The sequence below is a fragment of the Dermacentor variabilis genome, chromosome 7 (assembly GCF_050947875.1).
Source record: "Dermacentor variabilis isolate Ectoservices chromosome 7, ASM5094787v1, whole genome shotgun sequence".
In the NCBI taxonomy this organism is placed as follows: Eukaryota; Metazoa; Arthropoda; class Arachnida; order Ixodida; family Ixodidae; genus Dermacentor; species Dermacentor variabilis.
Window position 1 is genome coordinate 31,434,135 of NC_134574.1, and position 22,531 is coordinate 31,456,665.

The 22,531-nt window shown below is 46.6% G+C and overlaps 1 protein-coding gene across 1 annotated transcript in view; it reads right to left on the reverse strand.

The window, feature by feature from the left end:
- The window catches only part of LOC142587392 (uncharacterized), a 126,598-nt gene that overhangs the window by 2,155 nt on the left and 101,912 nt on the right, over positions 1 to 22,531 (reverse strand). Inside the window, exon 3 of the mRNA XM_075698359.1 lies at positions 13,755 to 14,158. Coding sequence (XP_075554474.1) covers positions 13,755 to 14,158 — 404 coding nt within the window. The remainder of the gene's footprint in view (positions 1 to 13,754; positions 14,159 to 22,531) is intronic.

A 22,531-nucleotide genomic window follows, 5' to 3' on the forward strand; every position in this document is an offset into this window, starting at 1 on the left:
AACGAATTCACATTTTAGTTACAAAATCTAGTGCCAGCATTGCAAATATGGTATTGGAAGAGGACGCGCTAGGAGGCACACGCAATCTTGCGATTTTAAAACCGCTAGCATAGTATCTGTGCAATTCTGTGTTCATGAAATCTGTTTCAATCAAAATAGATTACTCAGTTCATAGCGATTCTGTATGCTGTCATACAATGACAACAAAAGCATTTTGTGAAAAAATCAAAACAAAGAAATTATTGCAATATTAGTAACACAATTTCCTTCTGTTTTCAGTTCTGCCCTTTTTATCTAGTTTCAGGTGAATATTTTATATATGTTTTACGTAATTTCACAATGCAATTTTTTTACCTACACTTGCTTCTGTGAATAAACAAAAGTTTACTCCCATCCTGACCGCAGTTTTGCGAGAGAGTGAAAGACCGAAAGTTTTTCTTCGAGATTTAGTGCCATATATTACATGGGCAAAAAGAGGTAATTTATTTCGCAATTTGTTGTATGCAGAAAAAATTGAGAAATCATGCAACTGGCTCTAGCGCTTTTCGTGACCCTGCAAGCTGAGTCAAATTTAGGCATGGTCGCTAGCTTCTGAGTATATTAACGGTTCATGTTTGGGTGATATCCTGCGATGATATTCCAAAAAAAAAAAAAAACATACCACCCTGCCAAAGCATAGCTTCTTCATCCCGTCGAAATGCTAAGGCATTTTTCATAGCGTATTATTCCGATCGCACGTAGTGCACAAGATCAGTGCCCCCTACACAAACATTCCTGTTTCGCAAGTTGGAATACTCCGATATTTTTTATTGTCGATTAATCGATACAGATCATAATCGCGTCACCTTTGAAACACAGTTGCGGCAAGTGCTCACTTAGCCTGCTTGATTGTTTTTTCGGGTTTTATAGATTTATTGCCATCAAGCGTTTCCGTATCTTATGTCGATCGTATCTTTTGTATCCAAAGCCTCTGGCTTCATAATATATCATTGCGTACTCTTGCAGTGACTCCGGTTCTGTATTTCTCCTGCATTCCTTCTTTTTTCACGAATAGTCTAATCGCCTCTTATTTAGCGCAACTGCTGACCAGTTATCCTTTCCATGTTCTTTGATTCCCAATGCTTCTGGAAAGTAGACACTGCCTATCGGTCTTGCTGGATCAATATCTCGGCATTCTATTGCGATAAGCCGAATCGTTTCTCAGCTTTCTTTTGGCCTCACACACACGCCTCATCCGGTGCAGCATATTTTCTCGGGTATGTTTTTTTTCCTAAAGTAGGCAGCTCAAATTGCAAGGCACTACCGTTTGGGTGAAGAAACAGTTTTTTTTTCTCTTGATTTCATACTTGCCATTTTTGTCAAATTCCGTAGTCTTTTTTTGTGTCCCTCCTTAGCATATCCCTATCGGTCGAAGTTTCTTTTATGACCCGTGGTTGTCTATCTACTCTTTCAATTACCCTGTACTTGGTTGCCAACGTAATTGACATTTACTTCGATTCTGTGTTCCCCGCTCTGCGGAAAAGACATTTTCGCGTTTTAGCCGAATACTTTCGTCAATGTTCCTTATTCTTCCTTCATTTCAAATTTTGCTATGCGCCTCTCTGACTTCAGAAGCAGCCAAACCCGTATCACCTTGCTATGCCCCATTTGATTTGTGCTTTTACCAAAACAACTCTTATAGCGCCCCCTCATAGTGACCCAGCACTAAAACAAATAAGCAGTTATCTAAACCATTTGAAAATGCACCAGACCAGCCATTTGTATCACTCAATTCCGCGACATGCGCTACACATATACCCGTGATCTTATCTGCCAACAAGCGAAACGGCTGAGATACACGAGCGCAGGAATGTCACAAGCGTCTGACATCTGACAGACTTGTCTGCTGTCTGTTTTACTCTCGAACACTTCTGTAGGTTCGTTTTTGAGTTTGATATCTGTCTTTTGATAAAATGCTGTCGTGCGGGAAAGGTGGTGTCCTACCATAACTAGCGCAACCACAAAATGTGTGCGGCTAAGTTCGGAATAACTTTTGCATTGTAACAGCGCGGTCTCCGTGGCAAATAGCGTGTAGATGGCCCTACGGGATACAGAAGGCGCACTCCGGGAGGACGGAAAATTTTGTAATTTCTTAGTTTTAATACATTACCATTATTTGGGTATATCGCAAGTTTTCCAGAGGATAGCTACCTATCGATCTACGCTTCCATGTATGTATGTTTGCATATAATTGTTTTGCTGCGCACCTGGCACACTAGGTAATCCGTGGTCAAACTGGTAGCACATGGGGCTGCTGTGCCGAGGAAACGTGGTTGAAAACTAACTGTCGGACCAAGTTGGGAGGCTCCGTACCTGGAAATGTTTACTTATGTGCCGCTTCTCAACTAACTTCCTTGAGAGCAACATGGATCACTGTAGATGCGGAAGTAAGTATGTGCGGCTGTCGAACGGAACTCTTTGACGACGACTTGGAGCACAGTGCATGTGCCGCTCGGTTTATGCTTGTCTGCAGGAGAACATCTTTGATGCTATATTGGGTCACTGCGTAACCATACACAGCTACGCGCGTGCCACTCTAAAACAACGAAAAAAAGAGTCTCCCTTAAATTTATCTTCCGCTAAGCGCAATTGAACCCACGTCACAAGGGTACCTTGAGGATAGCATTACCATGCTTAGCATGCTCCGCCACTTTTCAATGAACATTTTTAATGCCAACGTTTAGCGAACTACGTCATGAATGCCCTGGCTATCTGCCGCTCTCCAGTGAGCATCTCGCCAACCTGAGTCACTGTGTATGTGTCATTGTGTCTGCGGCAAGCGACGGTACAAATAGCGTTTGCACGCAATGCCACGCCTCGCTTAACGTCTGCGAGACCAAGCGCGGATTTCTCGGCCGCGTCGCTAGATGGCGCAGCGTGTCCAGATAGAACGGCGAGAGAGGAGCCCGGCTGCCCCACGTCGTCTTTCTCAGCGTCCGCACGCACCAGCACGCCATGCAGGCCACCCAGTGTCCTTACGGAAGCTCGAAAGAGCAGTCGCGCACCAGTATACGCCTAGACTAACGTTTCAACGCTGGAAATGCGCATATTGATTCAATGCTAAAAGATTACACTCGATAGTCGTAGTGAGCTGGGTTCTGCCGACTTTTCTTTTGCTTTGCTAAGGATAAATAATGAATCGTAACGATATTCACTCTTTCATATGCACAGTAAACCTTGGCTGATTACAGACGATAAGTCGAAATTATAAGTCCTGTGTTTTTTTTTTGTGCCAAAACATCGATCTGATCATGAGGCACGCCGTGGTGCAAGACTCATTAGTATGTTCAAGACGCGAATCTCTTATATGCGTATCTAAGCCTAAGTACGCAATAATTTTTTGCCTGTAGCCCCCACCTAAATGCGCCCGTGAAATTACAGACCCCAATGGCAGATAATTCAAATACTCTAAGTGAGCTTTTCCGTACAACTAGATCATCCTGCACAACGTGTCCGACCTTCGACTCAAGGATTCATTAAGCGGAAGATGGGCTAGAAGTAGCGATGCTGTAATATAGGGCGCTATAACTTAAAACTATTGCAAACTTTTCTACTCCAATTCTGCAATCACCCCACCGCGATTAGTTAAAAATATTTTTGGACCACCCCCACTTCACCTGTCTGTCACGCGAGGTCACGAAAACCGCAATAGCTCTCCATCTGATATGACGTATACACACTGATTATGCATAATTTGACCGAACAAAACAAAAATAGTTATTTCTGATTCGACGCCTTTTTGCAATTAGCCCTCGGCTATTGGTCAAAAGTTTTCGGGCTGCACCCACTTCACCTGCCTCTGACGGGACGCACAAAAGCCGCAAGAACTTACGGCGTCAAAGTGACGCGTACGCGTTAAGGGTGCATTAATATTCCCAACAAAACTGAGATTTTTTCTGAATAGTCGCGGGCTGCCCCGTTCCTAAATGAATAAAAGATGGCTGCCAGCGATCCCTCAGGCACTGGATACACGCTCCTGGCGAAGAGCATGGGTTTATTTGCGTGTAATAAAGCTTCTTGCGTGGCCGCGTAACGTTTTGGAGCATTTTGAGCACGTTTACGACCTTGTTCTACCAGCTCTTCTTTGATGAGGATCCGTTTTAGCGTCATTCTTAAGCTTCCGTTGCATGCCGCCGCGACTGTTCACGAGCCACCCCAAGCGAAGTAAGAGAAAGCGGACCAATCGCAGACGCGGGCACCACCCTCTTCATCCGGTTATCGATATTCAGTGCAGTGGCTCGGTCTCATCGAATCCCTCTCCACTTGAGCCTGCATCTCGCCTCCTGTGAGCCGATTAGATAAGACAAGCCACTCAGTGCAGGCAATGTTATTCGTTTTTCAACAAACAAAAGTGACCTCCTGTGAATGAGGGGAGAATTTGATTGGTTTGTTCAGGCAACCCTGCGGGTTACCACTGGATGCTTGCTTCGGCGGTTACGCAAATTTGACGTCAGGAGAATGAAATAAAAACATATGGAATAGTTTTAAGGTATACGGCCCATACTTATCGTTAGAAGGCGCGAGAAGCCGTTCATGCAAAATTTTGCATGTACTTTATCCTGGCGTATCTCCACATTGACATAATGTCGCCCATCGAAGAGAACCCGCGCTTTGGCGTTACCTCACTGAGCACGATGCCGTCAGATTGATTGCCGGCTTCAACGGACACTTTACGAATGAAATGTATCGCGAAATTTCTTTTACACGCGTGTGCAGATATCTCATAAAGAGACCTAGGTGGGTAAACATGCTCTTTAGCCCTCCCCTACGGCATTCCTCTGTGCCCGCTGTGCACTTCGCAGTAGTTAAACCCCAATATGTCGCACGCTTTTGAAGCGCCAGTGGTGGAGCTTGTCACAGAAAGACGACAATGTTCACCCAGAACTTACAGAATATAAATTTTCGTTGCTGACCGCTGTGTAACATTGCGTCAACAACGACGTCAATTCCTGGCTATGACCAGAACTCTTTGCTATTGGATAGCTTCTCAGCAGGCAACACGCCAAAATCGATTCCGCAGGCTATTGCCAAAGAGGGCATTGCGCTAGCATTTGTGTGGTCTATCAACGTTCGAGGGAACTTCTCCGTGCGCGTGACGCCAACTCCGGAGTTTTTTTCTTCTTCCCGCTAACAATGCAGAGCCCGCAAAACTTTCATATTTTTTTTGTCTCAGTCGCATCTCCGCTCTCGCTAATGTTTAAGTGAGCAGCTTTTCATCGTTATTAGAACTACTAACGTTGAGCCGCGTTGATCCCTTTGGTGATTTCTTTCGAGAGTGCATGGTAGAAATAGCAGCAACGACAAGATTACGAAGCTTTCACAAGTATGGTTAAAAGAATGGACGACTTGGAAAATCGTGGGAAGCGCAACCATTTGCTTTTGTATGGCTTGGCCGATTGTAATGTCATTGAGACGGCAGCTCAGTCTGAAGAACTCGTAATAAGTCTGTGCACTGCGAAGTCTGAATTGCCTTCATCATCTATTGAACGTGCACGGGTAAATTCTGCGAAGGAGAAAAATTGACCTATCACTGTGCGCTTCAATTCTTTTAAAGCCCGCCAAGCCGTAGTTGCAAAAGAATTCAAGCTCAAGGGATTGAGCGTTGCTATATCTGAAGACTTTCCCGTACTGTCCGCGATAAACGAAAGAAATATATGAGCTTATGCCAAACAAAACAGCGAAGAAGGCTTGAAACCAGTTCTAAAATTCGATACGCTTCATTTGGGCAGCAGGCGCTTTCAGTGGGACAATGAAGCCGGCGTTGTACGGGTATAAGCTGTATAGGTTAGTACAGCTAGCATATGTGAACTAGTATGAGCTTTAAAATTATGCCGGCTGTAATATATAGTGGTGCTATGGCTCACTTAACCAAACATAATCTCTTAAGCCCCAGCCAACATGGTTTCACGTGTGTTTTTTTATTTGTTATTTATTCATACCACAAATGCCACATTTGGAATTTTACTTAAACCCCTTTTGGGGTTTTACATATATCTACTACATATCTTCAATTAATGCATTGAACGGTGAATGACTGGAGTGGTGCGCCGCTTCAATAGGTAGATAATTTCAGTCTTTCGCTGTTTGAACGAAGAAAGAGATAAGATAAGCGTTGGTGCGAGCTGGAGCGCGATAAACAGCCTTTGAATGACTCTGACGGGATCAAGTGCGATGGGCAGGGTTCATGTCGTTCTAGTGAAGCAGCGAGTGATAAAAGTTGTAAAAGAGACACAGTCTTGATACTTTGCGGCGGCGCTCGAGGGTTGGAAGGTTCAGAGATCACATAAGTTTAGTGACGCTAGTGTGCTAATAGTAAGAGTGAATGAACCTTGCTGCAAGGTTCTGTATAGATTTCAACGCTGTTGCCAAGTTAGATTGGTAAGGGCCCCACAATGAGCATGCGTATTCCGGTTTGGGTCGAAGAAGTGTTAAATTTGCAAGAAGTTTTACTGAAGGTGGAACAAGACGTAAATTACGGCGCAGGTCACATAGTACACGATTGATATCGTTACTAATGCTGCAAATGTGTGAGGACTACATAAGGTTACTCGACAACTTAATACCTAAGTACTTATAAGTCACAGCACATACTTTAGAACCGGCGATAACGTAATTAGCAGAAATAAATTATTGGTGACGTGGAAAATAAGTACGGCCGTTGCTTTTTTTGTGACAGAGACATTAGCCGATCATTACACCAAGTTTCAATGGCGTTAAGGTCGGACTGCAGAGCACGACAATCAGAGTCGTTAATAATAAGACGATCGATTACGCAATAATCAGCAAATAAACAAATTTTCGAACAACAACCTCTTGGAAAGTAGTACATGTATAATAATAATAGTGGTGCCAGTACAGTGCCTGGAGGCACGCCGGAGAGAACAGGTGATAATTTAGACGACCATTGATTAGCGTAAACGAACTGTTGACGGTTTGACGGAAAGTTGCGTATCCACTGGAGAAAACAAAGGTTAACATTAAGACGCGGTAGATTTAGGCAGAGCTGTTCATGAGGAACCTTGTCGAAAGCCTTCTTAAACTCTAGGAAGACGGCATCTATGGGCAGGTTTTTATCAAGACGTGAGCTGAAGTCACTAACGAAGAGAGCTAGTTGAGCTTCGCAAGATACGCCTTTCTGAAAACCATGTTGATCAGGATTTCGAAATTTCGCAATGTCAGAAACTTTACAATATGAGAATAAATTATATCTCTACTAGTTTGCAACAAACCCATGTGAGGGCAATTGTACGGTAATAGTGGCACGATGGCGGCTATCCTGTTTTCGATACTGGAACTATCTTACCTATTTTCCAGTCTTGCAGCACCACTCCAGATGATAGTGATTGCTGAAGGATATGGAACAAAAATACACTAGATATGTATGCATTGTTCTTAAGCATTTTGGAATTTATTCCATCGATGCCGGCCATCGATGTTAATTCGAGGTATTCTATTAGTTTGGTGAAAGCGTATGCCTCAAGTGTTATGTCAGGCATGGTTGGGTGGTTGAGGTAAGGACAATCTGGGAGGTTAATGTTGGGTTCAGGAGTAAACACGGAAGAGAAGACAGTCTTTAGTGCTGCAGATGCTTGATAGTCAGGAATACTGTTATTGTCGTCATCATATATTAATAATGGTTCACGTGTATTTGGCTTAATATATTGCTACGGAGCAGCCGCCACAGTGTGGCTGCACTGAGGAGAAAGAAGACGACGTGGGTGCCGGCTTGATATAGCCTCGCCATTTTGGCCTCCGTTAGCTTCCTTGTAAATAAATTGTAAAAGGCATCCAACTTCACCTACACGTAAGATTATTTTGGTGGAGGTGGACGTTCCCCGTACCCCTCGTGGAGCTTCGCAGTGGTCGCAACGTCAACAATGCAACTTCAGCTCCTGCTGGCGGCACTTCATCTACGCAAGCGTCTCCACCTGCAGCCCCGACCTACGTCGCCGTTTCCGCACCTCGGGATCCTGGTGTTTTCAACGGAGTCGGCAGTCCTGATGCTGAAGACTGGCTCCGCTTATACGAACGTGTCAGCACCAGTCACTGGAGGGATCCGACTACAATGCTTGTCAACGTTCTTTTCTACCTCGAACGAGCTCCACTGGCGTGCTGTCAGACTCACGAAGAGGAGATGTCGAGCTGGGATCTCTTCAAAGACAAGCTCCGCGACCTTTTTGGCCATCTATTTGCTCGACAAGCCAATGCCAAGAAAGCCCTTGCCACACTTGTACAGACGTCGACCGAGTCCTACGTGTCGTACATTCTCGACGTCTTGGCCCTTTGTGCCAAGGCTGACCCGAACATGTCTGAGGACGATAATGTTAATCCCGTCATCAAAGGCATTGCTGACAACGCTTTCAATTTACTGGTGCTTATGAACGTCACCAGCATCGATACCATCCTCAAGGAGTGCCGCCGTCTCGAGCATGTTAAAAGCCGCCGGGTATCCAAGCACATCACGCGACTTCACAACACAGCCGCTACGTCATCCTGTGACGACCTCTTCCACCAGCCATCGCGATGTGACAACTTGACCCGCATCATTCGTCGTGAGCTCGAAGCGGCACAACGGGCGGCGCCCTCATTCCGCCTCCCCGCCTCCCAGCCATTTGAGCTGCACGGATTTTATCCACCTACCGCCTCACTGTGTGACACACGTCGACTTGTCCTCACCAGCTGTACCTGACGGCAATTACGTGGCCGCACCAATTCCGGCCGTTATGCTTACACATGGTGTTACCGTGCCGCACACTGTGCCGAAAATTACTGGCAACCGCACCTGCCTTCCCCTTGTCAATTTCGCGCTAACCGCGCAAGTTCTGTCTCAGGGGATCTCCTTGGCTATAATTAGCGCTTTGCAGGATGATGAGGTCGAGCCATTCACAGTGGAAGATCGTTACAGCTCAGCCCATACCGTGACGTCATCGCACGGTACTGACGTCGACATTGAGAAGATGGTTTCCTCTGAACTTACACCTGCTCAAGCTGAAGCTCTTTGCCGCGTTGTTGAAGGTTATCGCGCCATTTTTAACTTTGACAATCGACCCTTAGGTCAAACGGCCATCGCGACCCATCGCATAAATACTGGCGATGCGAACCCTATTAACCGACGTCCATAACGTGTTTCTGCGTCCGAACGAGTTGTTATCCAAAAGGAGGTCAAAAAGACGCTTGCATAGGACATTATCGAGCCTTCCTGTAGTCCCTGGGTGTCTCCCGCCGTACTTGTCAAAGAGAAGGATGGAACGTGGCGCTTTTGCGTAGATTACCGCCACCTGAACAAAATCACAAAAAAGGACGTGTACCCTTTGCCACGTATTGATGACGCTCTAGACTGCCTCTACGTTGCCACCTATTTTTCTTCTCTCGGCTTACGGTCCGGCTACTGGCAGATATCCGTCGACGACATGGACCGAGAGAAGACTGCATTTGTTACCCTTGACGGCCTTTATCAGTTCAAGGTGATGCCTTTCGGTCTCTGTAACGCGCCCACCACCTTCGAACGAATGATGGACTCTTTGCTTCAGCGGTTCAAGTGGTCCACCGGTTTGTGCTATCTGGACGACGTCATCGTTTATTCGCCCACATTGGACACGCATCTAGATCGTCTTTCAGTGATTCTTGACGTGTTCCGTCGCGCCGGTCTCCAGTTGAACTCGTCAAAATGTCACTTCGCTCACCGCCAAATCGCCTTCCTTGGACACCTCGTGGACGCCAGAGGCGTGCGACCCGATCCGCATAAATTTGCGCCATTACGAATTTTCCTGTTCCGAAGTCTACGAAGGACGTTTGTTGTTTCGTAGAGCTGTTCTCTTATTTCCGACGCTTTGTGAAAGATTTTGCGACCATCGCACGTCCCCTTACCGACCTCTTGAAGAAACACGCCCCTTCTTTTGGGGGTCCTGACCATGCCGCATCTTTTTCGCAGCTGACTGCTCTCCTTACCACGCCTCCAATTTTGGCCCACGTACACGTAACAGTATTTCCAGAATTGTATGGGGTTGATTTGCAGCATGCTAGGAAGTGTTGTTGAGTAAAAGGTTCGTTTAGCTGTTGCGGCAAAATAATCAAACGCCTTTTCACCGGCGTATTATTTTTGCCAGGCAGGAACGGTATCGGAATGTTTGGCTTTGCCAAATCATTTCTTTTTATTGCTTAGTCGTTGTAATGTATTGTTGAACCACGGGGACGAAGATGGCTTGGTTAAGATTATAGTTGGTATGTAAGTCTCAGTGAGTTCGATCATTGTATTCTTAAAAAGCGTCCAGTTGGTGTCTGCTGTGCGCTTCGGGAAGTCAATAATATACCAGCTGTAAAACTCAGTGAGTGCATTGTTAATACTGATATAATAACCTTTACCGTAAATATTATTTTCTTTTTTGTTATTGTTTTTTGCTCTGAAGTAGTTGTCAGAATAAGTTTGCATGAAGTACTGAGTGATGACTTAGTTCTCGTAGATGTGTTACAGAAGAAAGACTGTCACGATGGCTTGTTAAGAAAAGGTCGGGTATGTTCGGGCACTGTTCGGTTTTTCGCGTTGGGGTAGACACTAGCTGCGTCAAACCAAAGGTGAGGAATGTCTTAAGAGTGTTACATCCGTCGTTATTCGTAGACAGCGTCATGGCTGGTTCGGTCCCTGTCCATACCAGGAAAGCTAAAATCCCCTAAGCGGAGTAGGCGCGCGTGACTAAATGACCTCGTAAAAGATTGTAGCGCTTCGTGGAAGTGAATAGAGAAGGAAGCATCTGCGTCGGACGGACGATAGCATACACCCATAATAATTTGTAGGTACGAAGAACTCCACAAGGTGAACCAGATTTCCAGGGGTGAAGGTATATCAACAATGCAGCAGCAAAGACTGCGATGGGCAGCTACCAGAACACCTCCTCCGCGTTTTCCTGCACGATCCCGCCTGCAAATGTCAAAATTATGGACGAATGAATGAAGTAATGTGTTGTCGACAGTTGAATTCATCCACGTTTCTGTTAGTACGAGAAGCTTACAATCAGAAGAATCGATGAGGCTACAGAGTGTTTAGCGCTTCGGCAGCCAGCTTCTTGTGTTAGTATACACAAATGATACAGGGATAATATCTGGGTTTGCGGTGGTGCGTGATGGTAGCTATCAAGATGATATAACTTTATTTGTAGCGTTATAATACTTGGAAGTTCTATTCCCCATGATTAGTTTATTGTACCGCAGTTTGAAAGGTTTCTGCCGTGACTTTGCGAATTAGATTATTCGTTTACGTGTATGCCGAGTGTTAGCTGAGTAGCCTTCAGATATGCTGTGGTTGGACACTCCTAGTGGCTTACCATTTGAAAGAATACGTTGTTTTACTTTGAAATATCCTAACTTGAAAATTATAGTTACGTTTCTCTTAGCGCTGTATTTCGCTAATCTATTAGTGCGCTCGATATCTAAGGGGTCTAAATTGATGTTAAGTATACAAGCGCAATGTTCCGCAATCTTGTTCTCCGATTCTTTATTTCGCTAATCTATTAGTGCGCTCGATATCTAAGGGGTCTAAATTGATGTTAAGTATACAAGCGCAATGTTCCGCAATCTTGTTCTCCGATTCTTGCCACGTTTTCGGCTCAATATCGGCTAGGCCAGAAACACAATGTTGGAACGACGAGCATTATGTTCTGAACCATCAAGTCGTGATGATATGTCGGAACTGGATTTTTTGTTTATATAGACCACTGTCCTGATTCATCTAAGTTGGGCCTTCAGCGCTGTTATGGAGCAAACATCGTCTTCAATTTGTGTCAGTCGCCTCTTTATGTTGTCGAACATTCTATCGTTCTCCAATATTTTGGTACGAATTGATTTTATTTCGCTTGGAACAGACGCCTGACCTGAGCTCATTTCCTCCAATGCTGTAATTATGTCACCGGATGCCTGCGTAGAACTAGAACGTGTGTTAAGGGCCGGATTCGATTCTACGTAGCCACAGAGTGCAAGTTGTAGACGTATGACAGACGAGCAGACGCGAATGGTAATGCAGCAGCCTGCAATACACAGTTGCAATACACAGTTGGTAGAGTTTATTCACAATTTAGCTTTGACTATTGATAAGCAGTGGGTTGATGACTGCGTTTTCTTAGGTCTCAGTAAAGTATTTGATGTAGCAGCACAGAGTCTCTTACTGTCCCAATTAAAAGCTTATAACTTGCATGGTAAAATAATAGATTCAATTGCCGAATATTTGCCATTGCGCAAACATGCTGTTGCTCTGAACGACATATCATTTTTACAATATGCACCAGTTATGTCGGGAGTTCGCCAAGGCTCAGTGTTGGGACCACTATTGTTCTTGTAGTATACTATTGATATTTCAATTGGTATACAGTGTTCACTCAGAATGTTTGCCGACGATTGTGTGGTTTATATGGTGGTTTATATATGGAGAGTGGAAGTTGTAGACGTATGACAGACCAGCCGACGCGAACAATGGTAATGCAGCAGCCTGCAATACACAGTTGGTAGAGTTTATTCACGATTTAGCTTCGACCATTGATTAGCAGCAGGTTGATGACTGCGTTTTCTTAGTTTTCAGTAAAGTATTTGATGTAGTAGCACACAGTATCTATATTGTAAATAAGGCAGTCAAGTTTTGGGATTCTTCCAGCGGAATTTCACTCATCTACCGAGTAACTTGAAAACACAGCTGTATGAATACAGCTGTATGAATACAATATGAATATATGAATGTGACCCACATATATTTGAGCTTTTAAATAAATGAGAAAAACTCCAGAGTAGGGCAGTCAGATTTGTTCTTGCTAACTACATCTGGCCGCTTAGTATGACAGAAACCAAGCATAAACTTAAATGGCAAGAGCTGAAGGACCGTACAAGGCAGGTCAGAGTAATAATTTGCCACAATTTTTATTATTCTAAAACAGGCATACATCGGGAACATTACATCCGGGCGCCACAATATTTATGAAAGCGACTAGACCACTGTTTAAAGGTCAGAGAATTTTCTTGCAAGGGTGACGCCTTGCGTTATTCCTTTGTTGTTAGAGCCGTCCGAGATTGAAACAGTTTGCCATTGAGCATTGTTTATATCACATCAAATGATGCGTTTTTCCACGCATTCAAATAATTGTTGATGTGCCTAGTTAAGTATGGAACCTCCCTGTTATAATGCCCTACGGGGCGATGCGGCTAGCTAATAAATAAATAAAATAAATAAATAAATGCCTTAAAAAAGCGCGAAGAAGACGTAGGCGAGCTAGAACCACACCAACTCGCCCAGCTCTCAGTTCTGATGAGAGACATGCGTTTGATATCTCGTGAATGCTCATAGCGGCCGCAATAAAAACAGCACTAGGTGCCAGTGTTACCTCGCGAGAGGACGTACGCACTAGGTTGGATGTCTCGCGTGTTTTGTGGCTGTGGTTAGACCGCCATGTAAGCGAGCGCTTACTCAGGTAATTTGCCACTTTGTCTTCGCAGCAGCGCAGCAACACAGGCACGAACACGTAGACAGTGCTTTCCTGGCAGATCACATCAATGGCGTATTTTAACTTGAGCTTTAGTTACCAAGTTAAACCATTACAAAATATTTGGGCTTGTTGGAAAGTAGACATGTAATGTTTCGCACAGCCAGAAAAATACGAGAGCAAAAGAGGGGACACCAGAAGCGCCGCTACCACATCAGCACGGTAAATGCGGAAAGGAAGCCAAGGCAATTCGCGCACCCAGGTATCTCCAGACGACGTGGTTCCCAACTTCGACAGCCGCCACCGGCCGCACGATGTACTTGGAGCGCGAGCCCACTCGGAACACCTTCCTCGACCGCCGAGTCTTGAACTGCGTGAGCAGGTACGGTATCTCCAGGGGGGACGTCTCCGGCAGGGCCCCGTAGGCGGCCGTGTCGTTTTCCCAGTACAGGTAAAAGAAACTGTTCAGCAGCACGTAACTCATCGTCCGTGGCGCGAGGCGCTTCAGCCTCGTCACCATGGCGGGCAGGCTGTCGTCCTTCCTTGGCACGGCGAACTCGTCCAGGTCGAGCACAAGGACGTAGTCGAAGTGGTTTATGCTGCGGTACACGCAGTCGTTGAGAGCTGCGAACAGGCCTTCGGTGCGGATTTCTTTTTGGGACCTGCAGAGGAAACACACAACATTTAGGATGGCGGGGTGCCGCGTGCGGCCGAGTGTGCCCCCACTCTTCATTCCGCCTAAACAATCTCTAACCGCTCTCCCGGCAGGACACGGAGCGGATGAATACAGAACTATTGTAAATTTTATTTATCCCTTCGATAACTAGCTCTGTGTAAATAGCTCACTGTTAACTTACAGGTATATCCACCACTGCGGTGTTGCTAAAGAGACGCTACGTTGAATAATTGTGGGAAGGCATATTCGATTTCGGATATATAGTAAATGTACGTGAAGGAAAATGCCAGAATGTAGATGACAAAATAACCACGTTTCCTCAAACTCAATTGCATGTTTTTCAACGGCTCAAGATTTCCAGCATCCCCATTCACAGGCTATCTGCACCTGAGGCCGGCATGCACGTAGTGCAAGTTGACTTTATATGGCATAAAAATTATGAAGAAGGATTACAGCAGCTAGGTAATAGCGACCTGGCAGCATATAATATTTTTCGCTAATTTTCTTTGGTATTCACATAAATAGTGTTGCGGGAGGTTGAACACCACATCGTATTATCAGAAACATGCGATGTAAAATAGAGTAATAACTTCACTATATTGTGCGTTTCGGGTGTTGTCAAAGATAATGCACCAATATATCTTAGCAAGTAATTCCTATCCAGTGCACACAATTTTCTCTCCTCGAATAAGATGCGGGTAAAAGTTTAATTGTCGAATTAAAAACATTTCAATATTTCAGCGGGTTTAATGTATCTTTCATAAAAAACATGACCACGTAAAGGCAAGTTTAATTATTTCTGTCGCCATCAACGTACATATGATCACTGGAGGAAAACGTTATCTCCCTGAAATCTGCAACAATAGTTTGACAATTTCGCGCGACTTGATTTTTCCTCCTTGCGAATGGTAGATACAATGAGCAATCCTTAAACAGGCATTTTCAGAAGAAAGTAATCATGAAGACTACAGCACGTCATTGATCACACCAAAGTGTCCTGCAGTTGCGGAAATGCCGAGTGTTATCCATGAGTGGAAGGAACAGTGGCAGAAAGCCTCTATGTTTTTCGAGTAACACGTCTCTGTGCGCTGCTTCAGGCATGGAGACACAGGTTAAATGGTAAGATATTGTTACGTAGGAAGACGCAGACGAAAAGCTATATACAAGTACATTTACAGGGGAATACGCCGCACTTGGCCAAGGGGGTTGCCAAGGGTTTGTAGCTCGCGCTAGCCTCCAATCATCGTCGTCTTCTCACTGCTCGCCTCTTCGCCATTGTAATTGCTGTTCCGTAGCAACACCCCCGGCGGCAAAAGCGCCGTCCCGGAGCGATTGAAGGCCGGACTCGGAAGCAGTGTAGTAGGCTTTGAGCCTACTGACGGGCACGACATCACTAGATGCCAGAGCAGAGGACGAGGTTGAACACACAGGAGGAATTTCGTACGTTACAGGCGTCACCTGGCGGAGCACGCGGTACGGCCCTGTGTATCGCGAAAGCAGCTTCTCTGCAAGTCAGACGAGACGAGAGGGCGACCACAAGAGCACGAGCGCACCAGACGAAAAGTGTACGTCACGGTGGCGGGCGTTGTACTGACGCTGCTGAGTGGTTTGCGAGGCTGTCAGTCGAGCACGGGCAAGATGGCGTGCATGATCGGCGAGAGCGATGGCGTCGCGCGCATATTCGCTTGTTGAGATCGCCGCAGATGGAAGTGCCATGTCAAGGGGCAAGGTCGGTTCGCGACCGTACAGTAGTTGAAATGGAGAAAATCCGGCGGTGTCGTGCCGGGAATAATTGTACGCAAATGTGGCGTAAGGAAGGGCAATGTCCCAGTCGTGGTGGTCCTTGGAAACATACTTGGACAGCATATCGGTAAGAGTACGGTTTAACTGCTCTGTCAGGTCATTGGTTTGAGGATGGTATGAGGTAGTCAGCTTGTGTTGGGTGGAGCAGGAACGCACAATGTCGGCGATAACTTTCAAAAGGAAGTTACGACCACGGTCAGTGGGCGATGACTGTAAATAGCACGATAGTGGAAGGATCGGCGAAGGAGACGCGGGCGGCGCACATACCTGTTACGGGGGCTGTTCCGCCATCGACGACACGGATTATTTCTTCTGACGGTTGCGAAGGTCCGCGCTCATTACCGACAAATGCGCCCCAGCATTTATAAGAGCAGATACAGAAACACCATCGACTAGCACGTCAAGAAGGTTCAGATGAGTGGGCAACGCCAGTAGAGTATTTGGCGGCGTAGGGAGCAATGCAGCGTCACCTCGAGGCGCTGCATCGTCTAGTTTTCCGGTTGGCAGCGGCGTCCGAAGGGAGCCGGCGAAAAGGAGCGACGGGGCTGAAGAGAGCGAGATTGTCGTCGTTCGGGCGAAGGCGAACGAGAATATGGGCGGTTCCGCTCCGGAGAATCAGTGGCGGCATTATCGCAGCGTGCGACATAGGCACGAGAAGGGCCACCTGAGGGGCGAGAGTAGTAGTCAGTATAAGTAGACCGGGTCGGGGAACTCCAGCGACTGCGACAGTACCGCGAAATGTGCACGATTCGACGGCAGTGAAAACAAACAGGCTTGTCATCAGCAGTGCGCCATTCAGACGGGTTGCCGAAACGTGATGAGTAACAAGATGCGGGACGGGGCGGAATCGAAGAAGCCGGGTGGTTATCAGGGCAATGGGCCGAGCATATGGTGTGAAGGCCCATGTTGGCGAATTCCTGGCGGACAACTGCCTGGATCAGGGAAACCGTGACTGCACGTGCGTTGGAGGGGCTGGAGTCGAATGCAGCAGGATAGGCGGCCTCGATCTCACGCCGGACGATCCGGGTAACATCGGCAGTGTTGGTGGGACGAGGAGCGTCGGCACAGGAAGATGTCGCTGGGGTGTTGGGCAGACGGGCAAACTGCTGGTCGATACGTCGGATTTCAGTGAGCTCCAGGCGGCGGCACTCTTCTATAAGTGCATCCACCGTGGCCACATTGTTAAAAACGAGCAAGTTGAAGGCGTCATCGGCAATGTCTTTGAGGATGTGGGAGACCTTGTCGGACTCAGTCATGTGTGCGTCAACTTTGCAGCACAGAGGCAAGACGTCCTGAATGTACGTGACGTAGGGCTCCGTTGACGTCTACACACGGCCGGAAAGCGCCTTCTGCGCGGCAAGTTGGTGACCGTAAGGGTTGCCGAACAAGTCCCGGAGCTTTTGCTTAAGCGAATCCCAACTGGTGAGCTCATCTTCGTGCGTCCGAAACCAAAGTCGAGGTGTGCCACCGAGGTAAAAAACTACATTGGCGAGCATGATAGTAGGGTCCCACCGGTTATTGCAGCTGACGTGTTCGTACAGGCTGATCGAGTCCTCGACGTCTTCCCCATCTTTGCCCGAGAATACGCCAGGGTCATGGGGAGCGGGGAGAGTGATGTAGGTCGTCGAAGTGGGAGCAGGTGCCGGAGCCGGGGAAGTCGAGTTGTCGCCGGGAGCAATGAAGGAAGGCTCGACGTACCGTCCACTGCGAAGCTGCGTGACGAGGTACAGGGAACGTCCACCTCCACCAGCTATGTTACGTAGGAAGACGCAGACGAAAAGCTATATACAAGTATATTTACAAGGGAATACGCCGCACTTGGCCAAAAGGCAACAGCCCGCGCTAGCCTGCAGTCGTCGTCGGCGTCTTCTCACTGCTCGCCTCTCCGTCATTGTAAATACTGTTCCGCAGCAATATATTTAGGGATATCAGCGTATAATAGATGTTAGTAGGTAGATTGCGTGCAGCTTCGTCTGCTGGATTGAAGCGATATTGCAGCGACATGACCATGCAAATGAGAAAAAAATACTGACGGAGAACCTAGGCCGCAGTTGTGGTCAGACGCTACATGATTAAGTAAGAAACTCGGCGCAATGAAGGCACTAGCGCCTGATAGACTGAGTCCTGCTCTCCCTCTTCAACGATCCATCCCTACCAACCAGAAGTGATAGGCAGACACTATACGTAAGGAACACAATGTGAAGGACGGTGTCATTCAGTTTCACCGTGAAAGCTGCAAAGAGGAATTCTGTAAACGGTCTTTCTGTTGCATGCAAAAAAGCGATGAAAAAGAGTCAAGGCTAGGATGCGCTTAGGAGGTGACGGGAAGGGGGAAACTTGCGAATTTATCGTGATTTTAATCGTGCGCTGCAGCGCGAGACAGAATGAAACGGATTAACTCGTACGCCGTTGAATTACGCCAGTCGCAGTCACGAAGAGGTAGCGAGAATAAATTGTGTGATCTTTGTTTGCTGCAATTTCTACGGCCACCGGAAACATGCAACTTTTCGTTGGCGTTTCCGCATGCATTCGATGCAGTCGTCGCTTTGCTTCTTTTTGAATATGTGAAATATGGCGTAGAGTTACAACATCCGCCTCGCGTGCAAGAGGACCATGGTTCGAATCCCCGTGCCGCGCAATTTTCCACCGGAATAAAAAAAAATCCGCGAGTTGATAAAATTGCATAAACAGGCCTGGAGTGTGGCCTGATCCTGGTGACTAGAACTGGTAACGCCCTCCCTCACAAGAGCAGGATTGGCCAATCTGGTGCAGTACTTGGCCACAACCTCCCATGTGACTACAACAACCAAACCCCGGCCCCCAGTCCCCAGCAGTTGCGAAGCAACTGACCATGGCGGCGGTCCGACCTGTGACGCAGCAGAGGGTGCTAAGAATCTCTGGATCTGGGCAGGCCGCCATTGGAATCTGAACCTGGCAACATTTTACGTTAGAACGTTAGCTAGTGAGGCGAGTCTAGAAGTGCTATTGGAGGAATTACAGGGCAGTAAATGGGATATACTAGCGCTCAGTGAAGTTAGCAGGACGAAAGAAGCATATAGAGTGCTGAAAAGCGCGCACGTCCTGTGCTACCGGAGCTTAGCGGAGAGACGAGAACTAGGAGTGCGATTCCTGATTAATAAGTATATAGCTGGTAACGTGCAGTAATTCTATAGCATTAACGAGAGGCTGGCAGGTCTTGTTGTGAAACTTACTAAGAGGTATATTAAAGGTCGTACAGGTCTACGCCCCTACATCCTGTCATGATGACCAGGAAGTCGAAAGGTTCTATGAAGACGTGGAATCGGCGATGGGTAAAGTCAAAACAAAGTACACTATACTGATGGGCGACTTCAATGCCAGGGTAGGCAAGAAGCAGGCTGGAGACAAGTCAGTGGGGGAATATTACATAGGCTCTAGCAATGGCAGAGGAGAGTTTGTCACGAATCTCCTCCAGAGAACACTCTGACAGAAAGAGGCGACAGGTGTACCCACACAGACGCACATTTAATACAACCCACGCGACACAAACACCAGCACACAAACGTAACAAAACTAACACAAAATACAAATGCTATCAGTACACACGTCCCGGTAACATTGCTACTAGCGTTCTACTGTTAGTGGTTGGCGTTCGTTCTCACGTCTGGTTCGGTGTGGATGTGGCGTGGTATGGGTCCCGTGGCTGGCGTCGGAGTGGTGGTCGACGTTCTAGGGCTGGCGTCACTGGCGGCGTCGTTGGTTGCGTCGTACACGCTCCCGGTTCAAACGCCCGTGGAGGTGTGGCCGATGATGTTGGCGTTGGGGAACCACCCGGGAGAGTGGCAACCGCGCTGGCGCCACCCCTGGCCGTAGCAGGTGGTAGTGGTCCGTGGACTCCCCGGAACGGGCTCAGGAACGGCAGGAAGTCTGCGGTGCAAAGCCGTAGAACGCGAGCTCACCGGAGCAGTAGCCGGCGTCGCTCTCTTCCGGTCGAACCGTCCCTGACCAGCCTAGTCTCCGCTGCTTTGTTCTTTCCCCCCGTGTCTCGCCCTTTCTCGCCCTTTTATAGCCTTCTTGTTAGTCCACGTAATCCTTCTCTTCGTCTTCTCTTCTCCATCAATCTTCGTTTTCCATCTCACCGGATACTTCTTCTCTTCGCCACCAATCGTCTCTTGTCACCTCACTGAGAACTTCTTCTTTATCTTCTTCAGTCTTCGGTTAACCCACGTCATCCTTAACACCATCCTCGTCCTCTTCTTGAAACTTTTCTTCGTTTATAATTTCATTTTAGCCTCCCTCTTATATGTGACAGAGTTATTAGTAGAGCTTGCAGAACAGAATAATGTGCAGATATTGAATACCTTCTTCCGCAAGAGGGATAGCCGAAAGTGAACGTGGCGGAGCTCGAATGGCGAGACTAGAAATGAAATATACCTCATACTAAGCAGTAACCCTGGCGTCATACAATATGTGGACGTGCTCGGCAAGGTGCGCTGCAGTGACCATAGGATGGTAAGAACTCGAATTAGCCAAGACTTGAGAAGGGAACGGAAGAAACTGGTACATAAGAAGCTGATCAATGAACTGGTGGTAAGACGGAAAATAGAGGAATTCTGGATCAAGCTACAGAACAGGCATTCTTCCTTAACTCAGGAAGAGGAACTTAGTGTTGGAGATATGAACGACAACCTTATGGGCATCATTAAGGAAAGTGCAATTGAAGTCGGTGGTAACTCCGTTAGATAGCATGACAGTAAGCTATCGCAGAAGACGAAAGATCTGATCAAGAAACGCCAATGTATGAAAGCCTCTAACCCTACAGCTAGAATAGAACTGGCAGAACATTCGAAGTTATTCAACAAGCGTAAGACAGCTGACATATGCAAGTATAATATGGATGGAATTGAACATGATCTCAGGAACGGACGAAGCCTCAAAGCTGTGAAGAAGAAACTAGGAATAGGCAAGAATCAGATGTATGCGTTAAGAGACAAAGCCGGCAATATCATTACTAATACGGATCAGATAGTTCCAGTGGCTGAGGAATTCTACAGAGAGTTATACAGTATCAGTGGCACAAACGACGATAATGGAAGAGCGAATAGTCTAGAGGAATTGGAAATCCCACAAGTAACGCCGGAAGAAGTAAAGAAAGCCTTGGGAGCTATGCAAAGCGGAAGGCCGCTGGGGTGGATCAGGTAACAACAGATTTGTTGAAGCATGGTGGGCAGATTGTTCTAGAAAAACTGACCACCCTGTTTACGCAATGCCTCATGATTTCGAGCGTACTGGAATCTTGGAAGAACGCTAACATAATCCTAATCGATAAGAGAGGGGACGCCAAAGACATGAAAAATTATAGACCGATTAGCTTACTGTCCATTGCCTACAAAGTATTTATTAAGGTAATTGCAAATAGAATCAGGAACACCTTAGACTTCCGTCAACCAAAGGACCAGGCAAGATTCCGTAAAGGCTAGTCAACAATAGACCATATTCACACTATCAATCAGGTGATAGAGAAATGCGCGGAATATAACCAACCCTTATATATAGATATCATTGATTACGAGAAGCGTTTGATTCAGTCCAAACCTCAGGAGGCATGGAGGCATTACGAAATCAAGGGGTAGACGAGCGCTATGTAAAAATACTGAAAGATATCTATAGCGGCTCCACAGCCACCGTAGTCCTTCATAAAAAAAGCAAACAAAATCCCCATAAAGAAAGGCCTCAGGCAGGGAGATACGATCTCTCCAATGCTATTCACAGCGTGTTTACAGGAGGTATTCAGAGAAATGGATTGGGAAGAATTGGGGATAATAGTTTAACAATCTCGGAAGAGAACAGCAGTTTACGATAGATAGCGAGGCCCTGGACGCGGTAAGTGAATACATCTACTTAGGGCAGGTAGTGACCACGGATCCGGATCATGAGACTGGAATAATCAGAAGTTTAAGAATGGGCTGGGGTGCATTTGGCAGGCATTCTTAGATCATGAACAGCAGGTTGCCTCAAGAGAAAAGTGTGTAGCGTCTGTGTCTTAGGAGTACTCACGTACGGGGCAGAAACCTGGAGGCTTATGAAAAGGGTTCTTCTTAAATTGAGGACGACGCAACGAGCTATGGAAAGAAGAATGATAGGTGTAACGTTAAGGGATAAGAAAAGAGCAGATTGCGTGAGGGAACAAACGCGAGTTAATGACATCCTATTTGAAATCAAGAAAAAGAAATGGGGCATGGGCAGGACATGTAATTAGGAGGGAAGTTAACTGATGGTCATTAAGGGTTACGGACTGGATTCCAAGGGAAGCGTAGCAGGGGGCGGCAGAAAGTTAGGTGGGCGGACGAGATTAAGAAGTTTGCAGGGACAACATGGCCACAATTAGTACATAACCGGGGTAGTTGGATGAACATGGGCGAGGCCTTTGCCCGGCAGTGGGCATAACCAGGCTGATGATGATGATGATGAGGAGGAGGAGGAGGAGGAGGAGGAGGAGGATGACTAGATATGGCGTATTCTTGCGAAAAGCAGACCCAGCAAGCGAACTTTCGAGTTTATTTAGTAATACCTTGGT